This window comes from Trichomycterus rosablanca, chromosome 18 (assembly GCF_030014385.1).
Source record: "Trichomycterus rosablanca isolate fTriRos1 chromosome 18, fTriRos1.hap1, whole genome shotgun sequence".
NCBI lineage: Eukaryota > Metazoa > Chordata > Actinopteri > Siluriformes > Trichomycteridae > Trichomycterus > Trichomycterus rosablanca.
In genome coordinates this window covers 5867602-5885338 of record NC_086005.1, presented here as the reverse complement: position 1 = coordinate 5885338, position 17737 = coordinate 5867602, and the positions used below count along the sequence as shown (strand labels likewise).

The 17737-nt window shown below is 38.7% G+C and overlaps 1 protein-coding gene across 1 annotated transcript in view; it reads left to right on the top strand.

Annotated features, from left to right (window-relative positions):
- Nucleotides 1–17737, top strand: part of cwc27 (CWC27 spliceosome associated cyclophilin) — a 42084-nt gene that overhangs the window by 4644 nt on the left and 19703 nt on the right. Inside the window, exons 8-11 of the mRNA XM_063014291.1 lie at nucleotides 282–361; nucleotides 517–544; nucleotides 1177–1343; nucleotides 16910–17007. Of these exons, the coding sequence (XP_062870361.1) occupies nucleotides 282–361; nucleotides 517–544; nucleotides 1177–1343; nucleotides 16910–17007 (373 nt within the window). The remainder of the gene's footprint in view (nucleotides 1–281; nucleotides 362–516; nucleotides 545–1176; nucleotides 1344–16909; nucleotides 17008–17737) is intronic.

Genomic DNA, 17737 nt, shown 5'->3' with positions numbered 1-17737 from the left:
ACAATTAGTATCCTCAAAAGTATAATTAATAGGTAAGGCGATGGTACCCATGCTTTGAGTGTTGCCAGAATTAAATGTAACATTTTTTAATTTAGGTTTGTCAGTGAAAACATTAGAAGTGTTATTTTTGTTAGTTATATGAAAAATCAGATGTTGTAACAAACAAAATGTCCTAACGTTTCTGGAAATGAGGTTAGTGTTGATTTAGTATTTAGACTCGATGCAATTCAGCGCTTTACCAGTTAGGAAATTATGTACCAACGCTTTCATTTTTCCTGCAGACCATGAAAGGAAAGAGCAAAAGCAGTCATGATCTTCTGAAGGACGACCCCAAGTTAAGCTCAGTGCCAGTTATTGACAGGTAGTCAGACCTTGCTTGCTCACCATGATTAGTGTTTTATAGATGATTTTTGGAAGTATTTTTGGAACTTCTATTTATGCAAAAAAGATCTTCAACTGCCATGGAACACTACTGCAATTAAACTTCTTATTTATTTTATTTGTTTTTTTTTACAGCAAAGCAACCCGGGGAGATATTTCAGAGGTGAGTGATTTTCATTGTGTTCTGTGTGTATTTGTTTCTTGCCAACATAAATAACTGTTCTAATTTACACATTAGTAATATGTACTCATATTTTGTTTACATAAAGTTAACAATTGATGCTACTGTCTAAAACTCACTAACAGTGCACAGTAGATAACAAGCATATGTGTATAAATGTATAAATGTGTATGTCTTTTTAAAAGAACACTTCATTTGGCATTGGCTCACAAATCAGACAATGCTGGTCATCTACTAAAAATCCCAAGTCTACCCTTTAACTGGACTTTAATCTCTAATTTACCAATCTTTTAATTTTTAATACTTTATTTTGGGCAGGGATACCAGTAGGGTAAGGAATATTGACATGATTGGCACACTGTTTAGGGTGTATTCCTGCCTTTTGCCTAGTGTTTACAAATAGTACTTTGACCCTGACTGGAATGATGAACTAAAATATATGATGATGTCTGCTAAAATATTTTTTATTATAGAAAGCAAAAGCTAATGTTTCTCATTTTGTATGATTTGGATTTTTTTTTACACGTCTGTCTCATGCGTAATATCGCACGTTTTTAGTGCTTTTCTCTTTTTCCTTTTACATAAATCCATTGTTTGCTTTCTGTTCTTTTCAGGGATCTGATGAAACAGATCAGGATGATGATGGTGAGGATGATGATGGTGAAGATGCTTTAAAGAAGGCTAAAATTAGGGAGAACATCTCAAAAAAACTCAGAAAGGACAAGATAGAGGAGAAGAAGTCTGAAGCCAGTGAGCATTCGGAAAAGAAAAGCAGTCGCAGGTAAAAACTCGCTGGCAGCTCTTACATCTGTGCATTAGCTCTGTCAATAGGATTTATACTGCCTCACACCTCACACACACTATAAGAACCACCTTCTCTTCCAGGAGGATACGATGCCAATCAATGATCCAGCATGTGAAATTTATAGCAGCCAATGTCTGGATACAATATAATTTATGGCTTGTAATAAAATATGATGTTTTAGTATGCTAACACTTTAATATACTTTAATAACCCCAATATTTATGACACAGGTTAAAAGAAATGTAATCTTGTAGGCATAAATGAACACAATACATTTATTGCTTCTCATTAATCATTTAATTTCCATTGACAAAACGTTGGCAGTAGAATGGATTTTGACGTGACCATCTTTTCATCTACTCAGTTTGTCAAATATCTGCTCTATAAGAGCACAGCATAAAAACAAAAATGTACACTAATGAGTTAAAAAACTTCTCGAGACGATGTCAGCACAATACTTTTTATCAAAGTCTTCATGGTTGTGGCCAAGCAACTGGCTCCTTGATCACACTGTGCAATTCCTAGTGTTGGATGGTGGCCATTGGATTCTGGAACAGTCTAATCATCCCAATTTAGAAAATGACACTTTACGATCTGGCTGTCTGCTGATTAAAAGTTTGGAGGTCACTTGAAGTGTGGTGGAGAAGAAGTAATGCCATAGTATATATAATAGAATATATAATAATACTACAGTGCATGTTAGAGAATTATGTGCATGTACAAAGTGAGAAATGGTTTGCCAAGACTGATGTTACAATTTGCACAATTTTACAAAGTACACTAATATAAATTTGTACATGTTTACAAATATTTTATGTAAGAGACAATGTCCTGTTATAAGGAAATAATACTTAGAGGCAAAATAACATCACCGTGACCACGGCTCTTTTAAATCCAAATACTGATAGATAAACTTAGACTTCTGGTGCATTTTTAAAATGTATGTGTAACTGTTAAGTCATATCAAGGCAGTGCATACAGGGCAGTCATAGCTCAGTGAATAAGGTCCTGTACTGTTGATCAGAAAGTCACTTTGGATAAAAGCGTCTGCTAAATGCCGAAAATGCATTGTATTCATTCATATTTATGCACTTTGGATAAAAACTTATGATGAATGGTGTGCTTGAAGTAAATATCAAGGCTGATCTAATTGTTATAGTGGAATGTTACACCTGAGGGTTTTTACGTTCATTATTTTAGATCTAAAATACTGATGAACCTTATCTTGATGGAGGAGCATTTTCACCAGTGTCCTGCAGGTGGCAGTATTGGTATTACTATTAAAACCAAGTTTGATTCGTTTTCTTAAGGAGATTTATTTCTGGATAACTTATATACCTAGACGGCATTAAATTATTATTTTTATTTTTTTGTTTTGTTTGTTTTATTTTATTATTTTGTACTTTAAATCTAAGCTTTTTCCCACAAAGATTTTTAAATCCAGCATTTTAGAAGCTAAATTATGTATACTTACCAATACTTAGCTATTGCTGTATTGTAGAATGTTTAATTTACTGATAGTGTTTCAAAAGCAAAGGTTTGAGCTTAACACTTTATTTATAGGTTATTTACACTTGCTCTTCATAACATATTAATAGGCATTGTATGACTTATACATAAAGCCATACTGAGGGATTTTTATAAGGCTGATTTCAAGGGTTGAGTTTCTATTACAAGTTTTATCTTCTCAGACTTTAACATTTAAAACACAAAAAGATCATTAAACTGGCCGCAAACACACACGGCCTGAACTGTTTTCTTCAACTTTGCAACTCTTGGCAACACAGATGTCTAACCTGATGTCTAACCTGATGTCTTTGTTAATTGAGGCTGATTTAGAGTTAAATAAGTTGTTTTCTGAGAGTTACTTTTTTCATTAGTTACTTTAAGTCTTTAACTTTTACTGCATAAACTGAGGATCATGCAGCAATGAACTTGCAGATTTATTTAAGACTACAGTGTTAGGACATTTATTGAGTAATGTTTGAAAGATTTTACTGTTAGTACAGTTGCTAATGCATTATACACTATTGTTACCACTGCTGAAAAATTACTGCTAGTAAAGTACCTAGTGAAGTATGATCTTGCTAATGAAGTAGAATCTGACCGCTACGTTTGGGATGTTTTATGGCTTAAAGTCTCTCAGTTTTCGCTCTTGTTTAGATTTTGGCTACATCCAGATGAAAGAACACTTTTAACCTGAAGCTTACACTTAACCCTCGGGCTGCACTGTCTAAGAATACCAAACTCATTTCTTTGAAAATAAATCACAGCAAGCAGCTGAGATCTGTTAGGGCCTGTATACTGTTAGAGTTTTTATGTTTCTGGTCAGTGTGTACTCTTTGTGGACCGGGGAGAATGGCTGTACTTATCACAGATCACATCTTCTCATTTAGAGTTGTTAATGACACTTACAACCCAACATAACTGCAGCCCAGCTGCTCCTAATACACACACCATGGCTCTCTGTGGGGCTTTTTTAATCCAAACCATGTCCCCCAACCATGGCATGATATTCAGATCAGTATGCCACAGCCCAGTCTGCCAATCTGGCAACTTTTAGACTATTACTAGGAAGCTAGTGTGTAATTTTGTTTTTCTTACAAGAGCTTTTTAATAGGCTTTTGTAATCTTACCTTATTTTTGTCTGAGCTTCACAGTTTGATTTGACACCTCGTCTATTGTTAATCATTAGGGAATGCTGAGGTTTTTGGACCCACATATTAAAGGCTGGCAATGTTAAAGTCAAAGTGAGAGTAAATAATACAGGTTGGCTTTTATAAATGGGTGGAACAAATACTGACTCGTGCTGTGAAGCTGTATAGATAAACAGAAACATCTCTGCTCATATTTGTAACCATTCAAGCTGAAACAATGCACCGTGGGCTACATGATTCACCTGGTACATTACCTCAGCTTTCATTAGAAACTGCTTTAGCTGACTTGTTTGTTTTGGATGTTATGCAGCGATTGGCGCTCTCGAGAAACAGTGCCTATAAAAATATATACATGGCTTTGTTTACCATGCTTCCTGTTGGAAGACTCAGCAGTTGTCATGGTGTAGCCATGGATCTGTTCAATTTGTGCACTCTTATTTTGTCTCTACATGTAATAAAAGTTACGCCTTTATGACTCAGTTACATAGAAAGTCATGCATTGGAAAGATAAAAAGGCACTTGTGTTACTTTCAATGCATGCATATCTTTATCCTTGATAAGTCCGACATTTGACGGCATTTCTTTTTATTTTTCTGTTCTTGTTATTAACATATTAAGATGCAAGGTGTAATTTTTAAGGGGCACAGACATACTAAAACAGGAAAGAGCCTGTGTGTTTCCACAAGGATGGAAGCAGCTAACTTATCTTCAATAAATAATTTTATGCGTCTGTGTATGTGACAGTGGGTGTGACTGAAACACCTGAACGTAATTACCAGGATGGGTGTCCACTTCCTTTTGGTCATTTAGAGTACATGTCTTTAAAAACCATACTCATTCAAACGGCAGAATTAAATATTTCCTCCTGTTGTCTCTGCCTTCAAAATTTCAAATAATTACTTTTTGCCTACTTTTTTTTTTATCATTGTAAATCAGGTGAAAATAGTTGGGTAAGACAGTTTAACACAATTGTTGAAGCAGTGTGCTCAGAATAAATCTGCCAGGACATGGTGGTAGTGTTGTCGCTAGACAGTAAGGTGTCCCTAACCGCTAGGCTACAACTGCCTTTTTGTCGATCATTTTTGTGTACTTTGTGATGCTCTCTCTGATATCTTAGCTTTTGCTTTACACGTGTTTGTGAGATGAAGGTACAGTGATGTACAGCCGATCATGAAGTTTAAATCTAACTGCAACATGTTACTGGTTTCTACCAAAAAATGTACGTACTATATTTTCCAAGCTGTAATTTGCACTGTAGGCCTGTTATAACACACAGACTAGAATAGTAGCAGAGAAAGTCATTGTTACGCACAGAAAGTAAATGACCTAACCAATACTAGTCTGTCTAAGTTATAAACACATATATTTTACATGCCAGTGTATTAAAATATACTGACAATATAATTTCGTTTTTCCATGAACCTCACCAACCTCCCTTTAGTCTCAGAGGGTTTAACTGCCTACTGTCGCTTTATATTACCATAATTACTGGAATAACAAAACAGCTGAACATACCCCTACATAGAAGCATTACCAAACTGGATATTTATATACTGTGTGTTCATAGAATTGTTTTTTCACATTTTATTTTAATTTATTGCTTTATCCTGGTTAGACTCATAGCAGGTCTGGTTTCTCTGGGAAACACTGGGCACAAGGACAGGGCAACAACTAATTTGTGAGACTTTGACCACCCCTCTCAGACATAGTCAATCATCTCTTTGTAGATGCCCAGCGAGCCGATAACACTAATAATCGATAGCTAAAATTCAAACCCAGATCTTAAAGGTAGTAGGTTAGCATAACGGAGAGCTTCACCACCAGAGCTCTTATAAATTCTTTGGGTAATAATTAGTCATTTCTTTGCCATGTAATGTATTACTCTACGTTGGTTTAACATGATTTGTTTAAAAGTGAAACGTAGAGATTTGAAGACTTTTTGGACCACTTATGCTTAGAATTATCATGAAATGGACTTCATGCTTTCAAACACAGTTCCACCAAAACAGACAGCAGTTCATAAACCAACAGTCTTCGTGCTTGGTGCATTTAATTTGCAGAATTTTCCAGCTCCGTTTACAAATACACCTGCCCCTTATCAGCCAATCAGTCCATTGTCTGTGCAGATAATTTTCTAGCCATAATAAACCCGCTCCCTTACGTATTTAGTGCAGTAAAGTCATGGCCAGCCTTTTTGTGGCCTGCTGTTTTGAGTGACAGCAGGCAAAATGCAGACAGACTGTAGAATATTAAACACAAGCATAATGTTTGGCTACAAGGTCTGTAACCCAACACAGTGGTTTGTCTTGGCAGGGAATCAAAGGATTGGCGGGTGGGTACTGTGTTGGTGTTGGACAAAGGGAGCATTGTTGTAGCAGAGTTGTTTCCCCGGTGAGACTTTCAGAAGCTTTTTAGGTGTGTTGAGTGCTCTTCGGTGGCCCGTTTGCTAGATAGGAAGTAAAGGCTGCTGGGATGATCTTGCAGATGCTGTTTTTTTTTCCTTGGTTGTCTCAGTCCTGCTAAACTGCTCTTTGTAGCTACCGGTGATTTACAAGTGCTGACGGTCACTGCTCCAGGAAAGAATTTTTAATAAAGCATAACTGTCTTTATCAAGGTGTTAAAGTTAGTAAGTTGGGTTAAAATTATGTAGGCTGTGGGGAAAGTAGTTTTTGTGTATATATAGCCAACTGAAATGAATTTGTACTAAATCTTTTGATAGTAAATAATGAAATAATGATTCACTGTAGATGCTTAGGCTCATATTCCAGTGGGAAAAAGAAAAGACGTAGAAGATTTACTCAGCCTGATTTTTCTCTGAGTGGTAACTCTTCTTATGTGAGGAGGTACGGACAGGTGACTGATTAAAGGAAAAATCAACATACGGTGACTAAGGTGTTGGGCCACCATGCGCTGCGAGAACCGCATCAGTGTATCTTGGCATAGATCTTGGAACTCTCTTTTGGAAGGATGGCGTTCCATCTCTCCAGTATATTCCCATAATTGGTGTTTTGATGATGATGAAATCAATTTTACTGGTTCGAGGTCTGACTGTAAAGGTAATATTAAATAAGTTACATTATTTTTGTACTCAAATAATTCAGTGACTCCTTCTAGGATAGGTGTTGCCGTCTCATCAGTATGAGAGTTTCCAATCATTTGAAAGTCTGCAGAAGTTGTTTTTAATGTCTGCAGATGTCTTTTTTTAACCTCTTATATAAAAACTGACCCAAACCATGTCAGCAAAAAAGCTTTTTAGTCAAATGGTTTAAAATCCTTTATGGTACCAAAGTTTGTTTCACCTTAGAATGTTATTTTCAGTTAAACAAAATATTTTCAGTTCCAGTTTAGTTCCAGTGTTTAGATAGTGCTTAAATAAGTAACTATAATTATAACTATAATTTTTGTCTCATAAAGCCATCAGCCAATCATCATTTCTGGTTCATTGATGCATATTTTTTGGGATAGTGCCCTATCATATCATTAGTAAGCACCAGTAAAATCAATAGTGGCTAATACATCCCACTCTCTAAACCAGTGAAGCGCTATCCTACACTGAAAACAAGTGTACTTCAAACTACAGTATATTACTACACACATGATTGAAATGAAACCATTACATGATGAGATGATGTCAACTACCAGCTTTGAGGTCTGCAAATGCAGCATAAGGAGTCTTTAAATTCCCTTTTTACTAATCCCTTCACATAATGATCACATTTAAGTTAACTGCAAGCATTAACCAAAAGAGAAAGGCACTTAATAACCACTTCAAGTCGCTGTCAGTAGCACTGTGGTAAGGGAGTCCTGGGCCCTTTTTGTGTGGAATTAATAAAAAGACTACAACATGTTTGATTGAGTTCTGGACCAGCGTATGCAGTAGCCACCACTTTGGTTAAACCCGACTGGGCATGACTGAGGAAGCAAAATGCTTCCATATGGCTTCGAAACATAGCAGTTACTGTGTTTGCCAGCAGGCCGTACACCCTCAATAATTTCTTATGATTTACATCTGTATTCTGACACTTATAATAGAGAAGTGTTTTACTGTAGATTATAATGATCTGTATTTCATGCTGGCATCATGTCTAGGATGGGTAGGCAAACTAATATTGGACTGTAGTTTATAACTGTCAAGTTAACATTGTTCCATAAATGTATCAAGGTTTTCAGTAATATACAATATATTTTACAAAAAACGTACAGTAAACCACGTCAGATGTGTTTGGGAGGTTCTGTTAAATCTACCATAACATGTGGGTGGTTGAAACCCAAGATCATAGTAATATGGAAATGAGCTATTGGTGTTAAATGATCTATTTATCTAATAATCAAGCCCTTGCATCATTCTAATTGTTATAAAATACACCAGTCTCCACTTCATACAGGAAAGAATACAATAGCTAATGTCTTTGAAGATCATTTTTTAGTCTGGATCTCGTGGATAATTACTAGGTTCTAGTGAGATCTGTGACTGGTATGCTCATTTTCCAAGAGGCAAGATCACCCAATGATACATTTCCAAACAAACCTTTACGGTGTTCAGTCCTTCATTTACGAGTGGTCTGGATTTAGCTTGTCATTAAAGCACAGTTAGCATGCTTAATTATAAAACGATGAATGTGGAAAATATGCCACCTGGTTAAGGCAGCCATCTGTAGTCGCTAAGAGTACGTTATAGCTGGCACACAATTAGCTTATTTTACTAAAGGTGGAATTACAAAGTATGGAAAGATGGAAAAATGATTTAACTTTTTAACAAATACATTAGTGTTGGCAGAAGTAAAGCAGGACGCAGAAATAATTGCTTGATTTGCACTTCACACCTAGATGCTCAGTTTCTCTTAAATTTTTCACATGATTTTGCTATGTATTTGATAAAAAAATGGGACAGGCAGTAGCGTTGGCACCAGAAACCACCATGGTCATTTATACTTGGGTGAGAGTGAATTTGTGGTGTCCTGTGGTGTATTGGTGCTTGCCAGGGGTGTTTTTTTTTAAATCTTGATTAGAATGAAGTAGTTAGTAAAGATGGGTAAATTAATGTTCCCAGTGCTTACTAATCAGGTATAAGTTTTAACTGTGTGATTCTTTTTTATGTATGAAAACATCTGAACCCAGATAAAAAAAAAGAGACTGAGACTGTTTGTTTGATTAATTACAACTCATTATCTGAACAATGCTGCTCCCAAATCATTTTCTCTCATTCATTTATCGAGTCTCCTGTCTGTTTATGGTGGCACACTGCAAGTAGGTAGCGAGGGATACCTGGAAAACTAATATTCTTAACTGACTTCCTTGAAATGAGATACGTTCTTATATACACTGTCTGCTTTTGCAATCCATTTCAAAGACCTTGACGAAGCGTCCCCTCCTTCTGCTGTGCCGTAATTATATAACGACTGTAAAACGTTGAAGCTTGTAAAATCAGTGCAGGGAAGACAGAGAAGCATGATGAGCCGAAGGTTGAAAGACCAGAGGACAGACTTTAAATGGCCTTCTCATGGAGAGACGGAAAGAGGATGTGAAGGACAGAAAGTGAAAGAGAGGGGGATGTTTTGAGTGATTGGTGCACCGGCTGGGCGAGAGCGCTCGTATCCTGATTCATGAGAGCGATTGGTCGGGGGCCAGTCACTTTGTGTGCTTTCTTTATAAAAACTAAATCACCCAGAGCTCTCTGGGTTTCGCTTATTTGAATTGTCTGAATGAGCGACCGTCGCTGGCAGACACCGCACGCTGCGAGTGACGAAAAAGCCTTTTCCTCCACTAAGAGGATTTTAAATGCATGTGTCAGATCCCATCCAGCACCTCATGGTTAAAGCCAAGTCTGCTGTCTGTGCCCGTTTGGCAGAGGGAGGCGCGAGACAGTGGGCACAGTCTGGCTCTGCTTCAAAGTTCCCACTCATCCTCATCTCTTTCACTTCAGCACAAGGACATTTTATTCACTGTTGTTTTCACTGCTCCATCAAATAGCACTCGCTCTACTTTCCTCTGTCTGCTTTTCTCTCTTACACTGGTATTATTACTCTTTATTCTCCATCTACCAGTGTACCCAGACTTATGACTGTTTTTAAACTTCCTATAGCACAGGTTAACACAGGCATTATTAGGACTCTCGATATATTGCTGCAATACCTGAGCACCCCTTAAAATACACAATTTTACCTATCAGTTTTCTACAGAATAAGCTAAAATATTATCTTGTTTACCTGGTTGTTATAATGATGATAGCCTCGAAATATATTAAGTCGACTTGCATTGGGTAAAATGTTTGTGACTTTTTAATTTATGCAAAAAAACTGATTCCAGACTTTGTACAGTCCCATACCCCAGCGTGGGCATAGTGTAAGTGTTTGTGTCTGTTTTGCTCATTAAGCCTTTGTCAGGTCAGGCACTGATCATGGACGGGAAGGCCTAACTCAAAACTCAAAAAGGATTTTTCATAGGGTAGAAGTCAAAGCGTTGTGCAGGTCATGGAGGTTTCTCCACACCAAACTTGTCAAACCACGTCTTTATGAACCTTGTTTTGTGCATGGGGGGAATTTCCTCCCTGGAACTGTTTAGACAAAGCTTAAGGCATATAATTTATTTGATATGATAGATTCTATTCACCTTAAATTGTGTGTATATATAAAACTTGATTGTACCGATAAGCGTATTTGGTTTCTTTTTCAGAACTTTGCGCTACATTTTTCTTTCTCACAGCAGTGAAGCAGGTCTGTCAGTTTTCCTCCCCTGCCTCAAGCATAATGACTGCTTGGGTGGAAAGGTGGACTTTACCTAAGAAACAAAAGGATATTTCATTTTGGAAAGATCCTGGCTTGGGAGGAATTTGTTAAGCCCTAAGGAGAGAATTAGCAGGTGTTCTCTCGCTGTCTCTCTCTCTCTCGCTGTCTCTCTCTCTCGCTCTCTTTTTATTTCTGCATTTATTGGCACCGAGGTCTTGGTGCCCATTGTTTTGCTGTTACCTTGGATATACGTTTCTTGTTTTGTAAATGGTGACATGTCAAGGCAGGCAGTATTATCACTTGGTTGAGGTGCTTCCCCACAGAATTTTTACAACCATACAAACTTTTAATAGCTTATGGTCAGTGCTTTCTTTTAGGTTCTGTTTTAACCCTCTTGGCTCAGAAAATCTTCATTGTTCATTTTGACACGGCAGCCGTTTGACATGGCAGTGGTGTTCAAGGCATATGATGAAAAATCGGATGATCCTTTCACATTTGCTCTAATGAATCAGGTTTCTCACACTACAAGTGCTCAAGCGTACCCTGTAGGTGTCAATTTAACACCAGTAATTCTACAGTTTGTCAGACTGTGTGTGATGAATCAGCTTGTATTCTAGGTACTTATTTTTTAAGAACATACCTCCTTTGGCTTGCCTGCCACTCTTTAGTAAGACGTCAGCAATTTACCAGATCAGTTAGACTAACCTCTTCTCGATAAATTAATGTTATAACGTTATAATTTATAAAGTTATATTATTATAAAGTTCTGCACACCCGTTTGGTTGAAGTGCATTTGGTCTAAACCTAAAGCACTGAGCAGATCCTGCTCTCTGTCTCACTCGCCTCCACGTTCCTTCTCCAAACAAACTGGTCTGCAGCAGGAAATGAGATTGTCAGCTTGAAGCAAGATGGAAGACTCAGTCAACAGAATTTCGTAGAAGCTTCACCAGTGATGGAGTCAAAAACAGCTCTTACTCAGAGAGTAGAAGGATTATAGACTTTTACTGGCTGTGATTATGTGCAACTTAATCTGTTCTTAATTTAACTAATAGCTTAACTGATATTTAAAACATTCATGTAGACACTACAGCTAAGTTATGAGGAGAAATGTGTATTATGAAAGTTTAGGTTTTCATGCAATTTTGTGATTGTAGTCAAGTTTGAGCCAAAAAATGAAACATAATAAAATATGTTTGAATGAATGATACTGGCTTCCTGTAGCAGCCTGCATTCAATTTAAAACAATGATGCTTGTCTACAAAGCTAGCTCCGACCTACCATAGATAATTTATCAAACCCTGTTCTGTACCCTTGCTTGTCTTGATCCACCAATCAGAACTCAAGGAAGACAGGCATCAGTGCACCTCTCTGTCGTAGAACCAAGGTGGTGGAATGAACTTTTTTTGTCTGTTCGAACAGCTGAGAGTGTTTTCACGCCTGTGCTTTTTAGTCCGGTTAAATCGGGCTCTGATTTGTTTTTCCCCTTGGTGTGATTTGTTTGGGTAGGTGTGAAAGTAGTAAACCAACTTGGGTGTGCACCAAAACAACCGCAACAAGACTCTTGAAAGGTGGTGGTCTCGGTCCGATTCCAAACAAACTTGGATCTTGGATATGTTTGTTTGTGGTGAGATTGTGGTCTGACTGAGCTAGTATGTGATTGTATGTTCTCAGTATTAGCTCCTCACTTCTGCTTCGTCATCTGAAGGCAGTACATCGTCTATGCAAAGTCTGAAGCAGTACAGCAGCGCAGCTGTAAATTAACCCGACAGAAAATCTTGCATTAAACATTGTCAGTAGGTTTAGGACACATGCAATAACATAGCAGGACTTTTCAGCAGTGATTTAGATGACCGCTCGAGACAGGCCGATTAAAAAAGGGGATGTAGTCACTCAATAAACTTCTGCTACAAGGCCTGTTAAACATCTATTGCCTCTATTTCTAATGTTCCCCTCTCAAACCCCTAGGGAGTACTGTTCAGGGTGGTCAGGGTCCTGCAAGTTACAGCAGGAGGAATATCACAGACCTGCATGAGCGAGTGCATGTGTGTAAGTGTCTACTCAAAAGAAGCAGATGTGATGAACAAAGGTGGGCATTGTTACAGCACTCCTCTCGGGTTTCTGGGCCGGGGGCCCGCACTCAGCAGTTTACCTGCGCTCTGTGCCCATATTTAAGCCTGGGACCCAAACAGAACCTTCAGCTCTTATAAAAATGTTATTCCCTAATATTAGATGCCCACATCATGACTTCTTTTAATTCACTTTTGGCATATTTTCCCAAATACATTCTCCAAATTTGGATGTGTATATATTCAATTTTCCTCATGCACTTAGGCCACTTCTTCCACTTCCACTTCACCCACGCTGACCAAGAAGGACTGCAGACTTGCACATGCTTTAATTGATGTGTAAAGCTGTGGAATGATTCTCTACACCGGCCAGTGTTTGAATTTTACAGAGAGCCCTAACATGTTCGGAGTGGCACACGGTGCTTTCTCTTTTCCTCCACCACTTGTGCCGGTGTCCTGACCGGCCAGTTGGATTGACTGTTGCAGCAGAAAGGAGGCGATTCCTCATCCTGCCTTCCCTCCATCAGAAACCAAATTAAAACAGATTAATGCCCAATGAGACTGGTGCTATCGCCAATGCTGGAAACACTGACCTGGCCATTTGTGGTCATATTGTATTGGTGTGGGCCATTTAACCATGGCACCACTCAAACATGCAGCTGCATTATTGATGTGTATTACTTACACAATGTACAATAAACCTCATCTCATCCTTGGTAAAAGATCATGTCTGTGCCTTTTAGTAAAGTAAATTTATTGATGATATCAGTAAAGTCCAGCTTGCGTATTAGACTGCTGTGCCACCTGACAGCTCTAAACACACTGGACAAGACATTGTGGTTCCAAAGTCAGGACCAAAGAGACAGGGTAAAACACAGGAATAAGCAGGAAACAGAGCGTAGCCAATTAGTCTTCCGCTGCTGGGGATCCAGATTGCATTCGAGGATGGTATATTTGCCTGCTCCACGCCCCCTCTGACACGTGCGCAGTGCCTCAACTCCTTTTTCGCCCGTGTCTTAGTGGATTCGCACATGAGGCTCATCCACTTCTGTGCAGGTGCCTCAGTCTGCTAACCAGGGCCCTTGCACAGCATTTGACCCCACCCACTTATCCAGTCTTTTTCCACCCAGAAGACTTGGTAGCCAATTTTGTCTGCTCCAGGCACTGCCAGTTGTGCCTTCTAGATGGTGCCCAACCGACCGGTAACAGAGCCGAGATTCGAACCGGGGAAGTGACTTTTTTTATTAGTAATCGGGGAGTTAAAAGGAATTAACGCTCTCTGTGCCTGAGCTCCACTTCCTTGGCATCATGTTGGCTGGGATCTCACACCCAGGAAATGAATATCTGCCTCAACCTGTTCTTATCAGCTGTTCAGTGATTTGGCATGGGAAGCTGCCAGTCCCATCTGCCGTGGTTTCTTTCATGTGATGCCATGTGAAGACATGCAGCTCATCGAACACAATGAAAGCACTGAGCTGTCATTCTCTCTTTATCTTTTATTACCTCATGTGCAAGACCGCTGAAAGCGAATTTGATCAAGTTTATATCTGTGAGTAGTACATCACTGCTGTAACAATGTTGTTATTGTGTTGTGACAGATGCTGTTAGCTCAGCACTAAGCTGTCAAACTCAAATGTTTGAACTATTCTTGGCTCACACTACAGCATAATCAGACTGATTTTTGAGGCCGTTGTGCCACAAGATGAACTTCTCTGAGAATCCTGCAGTGTGCTAGTATTTTTTTTAATTCTAGAGGCCCAGTCAGGTCACCCTGACTTAGTCATTATTTTAACTCTACACGACAGGATGTTAGGTCATAAATACTGACAAAATGTTTATCTTTTTTCCTTGTATTTTAAGTTTATACATCTTCCCTCCAATTGTCTCTCTATCTAGTCATATCCAATTACCTGATCATATTTTACGTCTACTGCTACAGACTTCCACTCCTGGCTGAGGAGGATCGCAACCCTCACATGCCCCCTCTGAGTTTGGTACCGACCGCATCGTTTCACCTGAATAAGATGGGGATCTGTTGTCATCACGGAGAGTTATGCACCAATTTCCATTATCCCCCATCTCACTGTGCAGGTGCCATCGGGCAACCAGCAGAGGCTTCAATTGCAGCAGTTATGAGGAAACCCAGTTTAGCCATTGTGCCGCCCCTTACAGTCACATCGTACAAATCGTGTGTCTGTGTAAGCGCCCGTCTGGCTGATAGCAGAGCTGAGATTTTTAATCTCAGTACTGGTGGGCTAGTGTGATTTACAGCTGCGCCACCTGAGTGCAAAACAACAACTGCCTTGATGTCTTTCATAAAATATTGATAACCAATGGTTGGTATTGATTAACCAAGCCTAATTAATACTTATAAAAGAAGTCAAACCCATACTAGATATTCTAATTCTGGGTCAGTAGGATACTGGCAAATTTTAGAGTTATACTGGAATTAATGTATTTAAAACAAGAGAATTAACACAGAGGCTAGTGATTAAGCATCTATTCCTATATGGCCAATAATAATTTTAATTTTGACCGGTTGCTCTGTGGGTAGCACTGTCGCCCCACAGTAAGAAGCTCCTGGGTTTAATTCCCAGGTTGAGCGGTCCGAATCCTTTCTGTGTGTAGTTTGCATGTTCTCCTCATGTCTGTGTGGGTTTTCTCTGGGAGCTCCGGTTTCTTCCCACTGTCCAAAGACATGCAAGTGCAAGTGAGGTGAATTGGAGATACAAAATTGTCCATGACTGGGTTTGACATTAAACACTTGAACTGATGAATCTTGTGTAACGAGTAACTACCTGTCCTGTCATAAATGTCACCAAAGTGTGTAAACAATGACTTCAAAATCCCTAATAAATAAATAAATCTGATGTCTAGGGGAATCAGTCCGAACTGAATCATCTCAAACATGAGTGACATTTGTCTTTATCTTGTGTACCATTTAGAATGTGTGTATAGAAAATGACATTTAGAAGGCACATAGTATACAATTCTGTTCAAAGTCTTCAGTCTTGCTTCAGTCTTGCTGTCTATACTGTATTAAGCTTAAATTCTTTTCCCTCTTAAAGATGCGAGATGTTTGATGATCCAGCCCTGTGCAGCTTTAGCCACAGCATCCCTTGTAGCTCTGCCAGAACCCCGGCCTGCCTGGAAGCCACACCGAATTCTCGCTCTAATAAGGCGCCAGTCGATTTAATAAAGCGAATCATACTTTTAATGTATGTTTGCCCCTGACGTGTATGGGGAGCCTCTGCCTGAGGTGCTTGTTTGTTTCATGCAGGTTTATGTGAACACACAATAAGTGCGTTAATTGCAACACGAGAAGTTGGAACGGTTTGGAGTTTAGACCGAGAGATGTTGGCCTCCATCCTTGCTAATTCACATGTAAGCTGTAGTGAGATGAATAAAATCTACTACTCACCACGAGTTCTACATTCCTCTGTGTTCTCTCTTACCATTTATGGCCAAATATGATGAAATGAGTAACAATGTTGCTCTGCACATCCTAGTGTTCTACCTTCAGTCATGTGTACATTATTGAACTTAATAGTTGTTCTTGTTACTGGAATATTCTTTTCCTAAGCACTTGGACCAACATGTTTTCTTAGGTTTAATGACACTTTATGGTTTATTTTTAGTTTTAACCATTGTGTTTTGTTCATTGCTTAGCAAGGTTTTGTTCAGATTTCCTTGAGCTAAATATTTACATTTTAGTCAGTTCAGGTGAGACAATTTTAAATCTGGCCAGAGAATACAAAATTCATACAACACTTCACATTCTATAAATTATAGTTGATTGTGAAAAGCGTTTACAGAAAGTGTAAGCTGAGCACATTTTTTGTATTATACTATTCATCAGGAGTGTTGAACTGTGCTAAATGAATAAATAATTTCTTTCGGCTGCTCACGTTAAGGCTCCATCTTTTATCCACATATTCTGAGATTTGGCACAGTTTTCATGCTGATGCCCTTCCTGACGCAGCCCACCTATTTATCCGAGGACTATTTATCTTGGGACAGGGACTCGGTGGCACCATGCACCTATATTTGTGAGCTCTATTTGTGAATTTTTGTTCATTTTGTCTCTTGTTCAGTGATGAACTTAGGAAAGAGGCACGACAGCTGAAGAAAGAGCTACTAGCAATCAAGCAACGAAAGGAAGAGAAGACAATTCCTGAGGACCACAGTGCAGGTATGTATCACATTTGTTTGTGTAGCTTGTTTACAGTGTGATGACGAAAACAGGTGCATTTTATTCACTGGTTTGTCTCTATGAAATAGCTAAGACTGTAACAAATCAATATGGCTGCGTTTTTCTAAATCAGGCCCAAGTTTTGAGGTCAGAAATAACCAAAATTGCTTGTGTGTGTGTGTGTGTGTGTGTGTGTGTGTGTGTGTGTGTGTGTGTGTGTGTGTGTGTGTGTGTGTGTGTGTGTGTGTGTGTGTGTGTGTGTGTTCTGAAGCGGTTCCAGACTAAATGTGGCATTCTAACTATGTCTGCTCTTACCAGGCACTTTTTCTTCTCCACATCTATCTGTTGCTTCATAAATTTCAGGCCATGGTGTTTGTCAGCACACTAAGCGATGACCAAACAAATTTTTTGGTTGCTTGCTGCAACCACATTAACAGTTAATGTTGGACATTTGTCCTTGCAACCAAACTAATCCATCTCTTACATTTGCGGCTCATAAAGTGGCTTAAAACACTTTCCCTGTGTGACTTTACATATCTGCTAAAGTTTTGAGATCTTTTCTTGTTTAACCTGTGCTGTGATGTCTATTGGATGTAAAGTGTTGCTCGTTTGAACATTTACTGAGTTTATTATAATGCCGAAAATTCAAAACCATAGAACATAAAGGACTTGTACTAAGGTCCTAAAGTGACAACTTGTCAGTGGTAGGGCTTAAACCTTCTTATCACTA